Genomic DNA, 9004 nt, shown 5'->3' with positions numbered 1-9004 from the left:
GTAGAAAGAAGCATTAAAAAGAATTCAGTTATCCGTTCTTTAACACGGAGGCAGAGCGAAAAAGAACTTGCTTGCTTGCCTATTTAGTAATGCAGCCATCTGTGTATATATCTGTAGCCAAGACAAGTCGGTCTCCGCAAAGCTGGCTAAAGTAGCCTCGGTTCGCTGCCCGTTTACAATAAATATCTGCCAAGGAGCTTTATTTTTGCTCTTTTTTGGCGCCTCGTTGTATCCGATTTTTTTTTTTTCTTTTATGAGGGTACGTGTTATAATGCGCTTTTGAACAGGTAATGGCACGACGAAGCGCATCTTCCATTGGAATAGTTCCGCATATTTATCTCGCTTTCGAGGAGATGCATATATGCGTTCGTGACCGTTTTTATCGAAGCGGACGGTTCTTAATCGGGATACGGGTTTTCCAAGCAGGGATTGTGCACAAAATTTCACCTTTCCGTACAAGATAAGAACAGGATCCGAGAGTACGGAAAAAAATGTTTTAAATGTGCGTCGTCAGTCGGTTCCTGTGTTAGCTGATGGACAAAAAGTGTCGAACAGGCAATTCTCTTGCTCAGGAATACAATTGCACGCTCACAGAATACCTCGCATCGTTGGGCGCAGCTTGACATCCGTTATTTCGTCCTTTTATTTTTTCCCCCCAACGTCAACACTATTGGTCTTCGTTATCTTTGCGCCAGTTTATTTCCAATCAAATCGAAACGAATACCTGGTAAACATTTCTCCCATGGTAACCAACCTCAAAATGCACATGTAGAAACAAATACAAACGGCAAAACTTGATGTTGGAGGTTATGGCGCTAGAGAAGGTCGGGTCAGGGCTTGCATTCAGTAATACAGCATTGTTTCTTGATTTATGCGTACGAATAATGCATGACATGTAAAACCCTCGGTTGTGTTGAACACCACACGGCTTGAACAATCCCAGCCCATGGAATAGGAAGTCAACCCTTCTCATACACTTTTCGAATAAACGGGCCTACCGTCCCCCTCAGAGACAAAGAGCATTACAAATACAATAAAAACGAACAATTGAATATTTATGTGCGGTGCACAGTCCTTAATTTTACAACGCAGCTTTTTTTTTTCTGTACTGGAGGTATGTTTTTTTCTCGTTGGGGTATTCTGAAAGATTTGTCCCATAACAATACGCTCTTCCTGGGTCTCCGTAAGGGTGTGAAGAATACCAGGAGAAGCAAAAGTTTTGTTTGTCATGCAACCGACCACCGCCCCTTTACCATAGCCAAGATGCTGGGCCCATGGTCCAGTAGCGTTCATATGCACCAAGGTCTCCGTCACCTCTCGGGATTTCCTGTCATCAACATGCACTCCCCATCCTGATTTGATCACCTGAATCCTAATCTCCATCATCATCTCTCACTATCTACAAATGGCACTGGGGCAGAGCCGAGCCTGCTGGCCGGCATCAGCCCCGTCTCATCATCTTCTCTTTATGTGTGCGCGCGCGTGCGTGTGTGTCCAGCATACTTTTCCTTTATCAAATGTCACACGGGCATTTCGATCCTTCTCGAATCCGATCTGCATCGAACTTCCCGAGCACGCTCGAGTTTTGACGCTGCTACACGGCCACTTTCAATGCGCATTGAATAGTTGACTTGTGCAAATGAATAAACGGGACTCATTAATTTCGCGTTTCCTATATAACAGCGATATTAGTGGTAATTTATCGTATACCAATGTAAGCATCGTTTGTAGCTTCGCGCGCATGTCCGTCTTAAGTTATGACAGTTCACTGGGGCCGAGGATGCAAATGGCGGCCGTCGAGCCGTCTTGAAATTCTCAATCCTGTTATGGGAACTGTCTTGAGTCAAGCAGGATCAAAGTTCGATCCTGCTTGGAAGCGGCCGTGTAGCACCATCCGATCTGCATTGGGTTCAAGCAGGTTCGGTCGAGCAGGATCGAAAATGCCCGTGTGACAGGGGTATCAAACGACGCAGCCCTGCATCTTCTCAACTGAGAACGATCGTGAATGTTGTGTTCGCACACAAGACAGCTAGGGCGGAAACCATCCCCGCAACCTGCCTGGCACGCACGCAAGCACGCATTGCCGGCAGCGTTAGGACACGCAGCCGACCGCAACTCATCTTCCACCACGTGTTAGCTGAAACGCAATACGCGGATACCCCCACTATGCTCGTCTCTCTCGCTTGTTGTTCTCCGATGGCTTCACTTCATTGCAACAGGCGTGCATCATAGGGGCGTGCTTTCGTCGGCGTTACTGACGGTCCGTGATACCGGCTGACACCAGCGACGGTCCGCCGCCGCCGCCTCGGGTGTCTGCGCGTGCTACAAATTCCGCGCCTTCCCGGATGTGCCGCGTTGTGAGTGACGTTTCGGGCGCTGCTGGCGTTCCCGAATTGTTGGTAACGAGGACACGTTTTCTGAATGGTGTCTGGGTGTTGTCGCGTACGCAGAGGATGCCGTGTAAGAGGAGCCGTATGTTGTGCAGGCTCTGCTGAGCATGAGAACAGGGGTGTTCCTGGGTAATAAAAGTTCGGTGACTCGCATACACTCGAAGAGAGAGAGAGAGAGAGAGAGAATAATTTCAGTCATTTTGGGGTATTGACGCCGGGAAGTTCGAGAGTTGACACCTGGTGGTCACTGAACGAACCGTGTCGTGGGGATGTCCCCGGGCAGTGTTTGGACATTGAATTGCGTATGAAGGCATTGCACGTGTAAGAGGCTGTCCAGCGTTGATATTTCCTGGTGATTCATGACGAAAACGCCGTATGCGTTCCAAGTAAATCGCATTTTCATTCCAATACGACAGTTTTTACTGTAAGTAACAGAAACGAAACCGAAAGGAGGATCCCCACCAAGAGGCGGCGCAGTGGCGTCCCTAGTGAGGGTCTCGTCGCCAATAGATGCACTGACCACTATGAGAACCACTAACCACACTCAGAACTATGTGCTGGAAGGTTTATGCGAAGTTCAAGGACTATTTTGGGGTGCTAAGGATTAAACTCGAGGGAAATGGGACTAAAATGTGGAGTAATAGCAATGTAGGGAGCTAGAAGTTGTAATTTCTCCCCCCCCCCCCCCCATAGGGAGATAGAAGAGCAGGGAAGAAAATTACGGAGATGAAATGCTGAGGACGTGGTACATTTATGGCTACGACATTTCTCCGTGTTTGATTATGTAACTTGGCTGTGTTGACGTGGCCAATATTGGCAATAAGGGACCAATATTGGTCCGATGTTGGGCCAATATTGGGCCGGTATTGCCAATATTGGACCAATAATGGGCCAAGGTGTTGTGCTGCTTGGGAAAGTTATATAAGCACGAACAATAGCAAAGACTTATATTTTCTTCACTGTCTTCAAATGCAGGCAATACGGACATCGTGGAAGGCAACCTGAAGCTCATCCTGGGTCTGGTGTGGTCCCTTATCCTCCGTTACCAGATCGGCAGGACTAATTTCCCGCCGAAGAAATTGATGCTGGCCTGGCTGCGGGCGGCGCTGCCAGATCTTCACATCACGAATTTTACGTCCGACTGGAACTCTGGGGTTTCACTAGCGTGAGTGAATCCACCTCTACGGATGCGCGTGCATTGTCGCGGAAAACATAAAAAAAAAATTGCATTGTAAAGGCCTTTTCCGACATATAACGATTTGCTATATAGCGCTCAAAAATGGCGCTATATTTTCCTCATCCGGCAGTGCTGCAAACCGCAAAAAAAAAAAAAAAAAAAATAGCGCTTGCGGGAGCTGAGCTCGTCTCAACTTTTTCAGCGCTAATAATAGCACTAGATTCGTGTTGGCCAATGAGAAGCTCCTTCAGCTATGACGTCGCGAATGTCGTGGAGTTGTTTTGCTTCCGCATTTCACGGCACTCCGACCGTTTTCAAAAACGGTGAGCTTGTCACCCAAAATGTCTGGTAATTTTCCGTTCACTCAATTGATGGAACTTGTTCGTCCGCATGCTGTCGGACTCCGGAGGCGCCATGATGGGAGGGACCGGAAACGATGATCGAACTTCCGCTAAATTATAGCGTTAGCGCCGCTTTGCAAGTGCAAGTGAGAACCGTCAGATGACAGTGAGCGCTGTTTTTGCGCGCTATTTTGTAGCGCTATATTAGCGCGCTGCTATATGTCGAAACAGGCCTAGGTGTAGTCAAGAGCAATATACTGACAAAACACGGGTGAAACGACAACAACAGGTATAGAGGCTGCTGTCTTGTGCTAAACAAAACATGTAAACTGATCTTACGTTCAGGGGTGTTGAACGTGAACGGAATACTGTCCGACATTGCTCATGGTAGATTTTTTTGTATTTGTGCTTTGTATTTATCTCCTTTCACACAAACGGTGATGCCCGGAACAAAAAAGCTAAGTTTTAGCTTAGCAAGGTTCCCAGGCTCCCACAGTATAATCAGCTGCTATGCTTCACATGAACATAAAATGAGAATTCGAATTAGCACACCGTTCAGGGGTACGTAAGAATAACGAGCAACACACACGCACACGCACACGCACACGCACACACACACACACACACACACACACACACACACACACACACACACACACACACACACACACACACACACACATATATATATATATATATATGTATATATATATATAAAGATACGATGATGATGAGATGGGGCTGTAACGAGCAACAGAAAGCTACGAATTATACCGAATAGAAATGCTGACACATGTTGAACGCCATCACTTTAACCCGTTCATCTGTTTGTATTTTCTGTGTGTACATACGCGTGCTGGGGTAGCCAGATCGACTTCGTCGAGACTCACATCCCCATTTTTTTTCTTTTCACATCACATCACAGAAATGCTGATAACAACAAAGACCAGACAGCGCATAAAACTAAATAACACATCATGGCGTAGTAAGCACAGACAGTTGATAACGTCACCTCCATGTTATCGTACCTACCGAAACCAACGGTTGCGCACATGACTCGGAATCTTATCTATTGATTGGGTGCCGTATAGGAACGGTACTTCGTGAGCCACGTTATCGACGGTCTACTAAGGCTCACTACTATCAATAGAATAGAAAGTTTTAGTACATCGTACGCTATCGCCTTTGCGTACGTAAGGGATAGCGTTCATGGTTCTGCGCGCGCCCATAACAGAAAGAGCCCAAGCAGCACAATGTACTGAAAGTCGAGTGCAATAGGGGTGGACGGTATGTGTCTTATCAATGTTCCTTAGTTTCAGGAGTCTGTTCAAGGTCTTCCACCTACCCGTCCACCCCTATTGCACTCGACTTTCAGTACATTGTGCCGCTTGGGACAGCTTCGCGCAGTGCGCAGAACCACCAACGCTATCTGTCCCATACGCTATCTCCTTTGCGTACGATGTACTAAAACTTTCTCATGACGCAAATGATCCCGACAACAGTTATCAACAATTGCCAGAATATGCTGCACATAGCGCCGGTAGACGAGAGAGAGAGAGAGAGTGAGAAAAAAAAGGCAATATTACTTGAAGGGTGCGTAGACCTTCTGTTTTAACGCAGGGGGGCGGGTCGCTTTAAAGTTGTGACCTTAATCGTGCACAATGGGGATCACTTGCGGAGTCGGATGCGAACTGCGTGACAAGGCACTACACGTGGCCCCATCTAGTTATGGATAAATCGTGAATCGGAGATGCGGCTGGGCTGGTTCGCCCTCTTAATGACGACGACGCGAAAGCGTAACGGGAACACAACCCTTAAAGCACATTCGACGGTCGAAACATTTTGAGTGGAAGGGCACCGCACGTTCTTCACGTCAGACATAGGGCACAGAAAAAAAAAAAAAAAAGAATCATCGAAAGACTGACAGTCATAGCCGAGTATGTCATAGCTGAGTAATGTCCTCAATGCAAGCTGCGAGAACTTGTTCCACTGACAAACGGGACACTGGAAGTATTATGACATCCACGCAGTTGACGCCAAAGCCAGCGAGAGACTGAACTGGAACGCACACTTTTCTGCTTGACAGTCAGTTTTATGCTACTAATTCCTCCGTACTCTCTCTCTCTCTCTCTTTTGTTGCAATAAGCATATTACATCACGTGCTTCGCATACCAGGGCTCTCGTCAACACCAACACACCAAGGTCTCCTTCAGGTAGACAAGGACACGGATTCACTCTCTCCACATTCCTCATTGCATCGAATGATATGCCCTATAACATATATTCTTTATAGGGTGATTGGGCTGTCGAACTGGAAACACGGTGCTCTAGGAGTACGTTACGGTATTCCACGCTTACTAAGCAAACCGGCAAAAAAAAAAAAAAAAAAATACCAACCAATCAACCAAAACAAACGAACACAGTTCTCAATATCTATTTTTTTTTGTCGATAGCACCAGCGGCATGGCCGAGTGGGCTAAGGTCGTGCTGAAGACTGGGAGGTGGTGGGTTCGAATCCTACCGCCGGCTGTGCTGTCTGTGGTTTTCCCTGGGTTTTCCGAAGACTTTCCAGACGGATGTCGGCACAGTTCCCCCTGAAGTCGGCCCAGGACGCACACTAATCCCCCTGTCCCCCACTCCTTCCTGCTGTCCTCTCTCCATCTGTCCACATCTGTACGCCGCTCATAGCCACAGTTGCTTCGCGGCGCTAACACGCAACAAAAAAAAATTTTTTTTTTCGATAGCGTACCTCACGGTATGCGGCACAGCGATGCGTGGATTGTTTCGGGATCGGTTGTGACAGATGCTCAACAAATGGCATGCTCGCTGTTGTGAAACTTGTTGCCCCAGATGACAGTGAAGAGGTGAAGTGAGACGGCAAGGGACGGTCGCGGCCCGCTTTTGTTCCTGTTTGGCTCTGTGGATTGAAGGCCGTAGTCCTCATAGTGTACACTGTATACTGCATTTTATTTCTGTGGCGTCATCCTATTACAGTCAACCCTCGATTTATGAACCTTCGATTTATGAATTCCCTCGTTTTATGAACATGAGCACGGGGAACCAAACATTGTCCATTCATTTTTTCCTCGTTTTATGAACCTCGATATTCGAATAATGAACGGAATTTCTGGGAGCCAACTAGGAGTTGCCCAGCGTTTTTGCCCTCAATTTATGAACGGATCGTTCCGAGGTCAACAGAAACCTTCAAAGGGATAATTCCGTGGTCTTACGAATGACGCCTGAACGGACAAAACGTTTTCCAGGTATTGCACCCTCGGTTCTTAACCCCTCGAAATCCGAACAACAAACGGGTTTTCCGGGCTCGCACAAGGTGCGACCAAGTGTTCCTGACCTCAGTTGATGAATAAGGTGGTCGCTGTCACCCGGAGATTAATAAACGGAGGTTAAAAATCCCGGAGGAAATCCGAGACCAGTCCAGTGCGAATGTGGTGACATCTCTTCTTTCCAAGATTGACACAGCGGAAGGCATGGTCTAAAGCAAAATTAAACAATTTAGTATTGCATAATAAACAGAGTGTGAGTGCGCTAACGTCTGTTCTTCCTGAGAATGATACAGCAGAAGGCATGGTCAAAAGCAAAATTACACAATATATGGCATTATAAACACAATCCCAACTCGGAAATACTGTTCCATTTGCTCGATAGTGCTCAGTTAACTGAATTTTCGATTTATGAATCCCTCGATTTATGAACGATTTTTCGGGGAACCGAGGGTGTTCATAAATCGAGGGTTGACTGTATTCGTTAACAACACGTTTAGGGTCTGTATTAGTCTATCTAAACGCTATTACGTAATGTGTAGAAACGTGCTTTTTGTTCCTTTCACACATATGTGATTTGGAAGTGGCGGGTTCCATTTTGTTCGTATTTGTTTTTTGCACGTAACCGGCATTCGTTCGGTTTGTGTCGCCATTTTGCAAGTCGGCTTCTCCTCATGCTCGCAAGCGTTAGGGGTAGTTTGCGCTACAAGATTGACGAATCAGCAAGTCGGCTTCACCTTACGCATGAAAGCGTGAGGTGAAGCCAACTTGCTGTTTGTGCGTCAATCCTGTAAGGCGCTTCGCACCTAGCACTCGAAAGCGTGAGGCAAAGCTGACTTTCGGAATGGCGACACGTATTATGGTGTAGCTCTTTAGCCTTACGCTACAGCCACCTACACTCTTAAAAATGAACTTCACCACGTAGCACACCGTCATCGCCAGTGACAACGTTCTCTCCTCTGATGTGATGAAAACGGGGGCGTACGCCATTTCTGTTGCAATTATAAACTGCATAATGCCACAAAAATGGCGTACGCCCCTCCGTTTTCAGCAAATCGGGGGAAAGAACGATGTGACTCGGGATGATGGTTGGCTAGGAGCGTGCTATGCGGCGAAGTTCATTTTTAAGAGTGTAGCCTGACGCCTAGCCTGACCCAACCTGATAAAACCTAGCTGTTATAACCCTTTTTGGGTTCATGCACGGTGGAAGCTACGGAAATCTTTGTTTACCACGGTACTGGCTTTCCTATTCGGCCAGAAATTATTTGGATTTGTGCTAAAGAAACACTAGCGGAAATTGCATGAATTGCAGGATGCAGTATAGGCGTGGCCTTCCAAACATCGCTGCGCATAATGACAGTTTCCCTGCAACGAGCAACTCTTCCTGTTGATCTTCTCTTCACCTCCTGCACCTTCTGTTCATGTGTTATACGCCCTCTGTCCTAGCAAGCGGGTGAAGCAGTTTTTTTTTAAAAGTGGGTCAACTTAGATTTATATAATCACATATTAGTGAAACGATAATGAAATAGTGAATATATTTATAACCGTCCAATTCGAATTGGATGGATGCCTTTCGAGTCACCGAATATGTCAAAATATCGCGGTCGTGAAGCTGTCGTCTGCTCGAATAACGTTTTCATTCCTTACTTTCAGAGCTCTCCTGGAGTACTGCAGGCCAGGTGTATTTCCCCATTGGAAAACCCTCAGCAATTCCACAAGGTGAAATACGTTCCTTCGTTGTGGTAGTTTATGAGAGTTCTTGTGTCCAGGCGGTGGTTATTTAAAAACACCATCTGGCTGAACTATAATGCAGTT

General features: G+C 46.6%; 1 protein-coding gene across 1 annotated transcript in view; it reads left to right on the top strand.

Moving 5' to 3' along the window:
* LOC135366661 (filamin-A-like) overlaps window positions 1-9004 on the top strand; it is a 75498-nt gene that overhangs the window by 23439 nt on the left and 43055 nt on the right. The window contains exons 2-3 of the mRNA XM_064599466.1: window positions 3366-3555; window positions 8843-8908. Of these exons, the coding sequence (XP_064455536.1) occupies window positions 3366-3555; window positions 8843-8908 (256 nt within the window). The remainder of the gene's footprint in view (window positions 1-3365; window positions 3556-8842; window positions 8909-9004) is intronic.

Source organism: Ornithodoros turicata, chromosome 8, assembly GCF_037126465.1.
Source record: "Ornithodoros turicata isolate Travis chromosome 8, ASM3712646v1, whole genome shotgun sequence".
NCBI lineage: Eukaryota > Metazoa > Arthropoda > Arachnida > Ixodida > Argasidae > Ornithodoros > Ornithodoros turicata.
The sequence above is the reverse complement of the archived record's forward strand: the minus strand, read 5'-3'. Positions and strand labels throughout refer to the sequence as shown.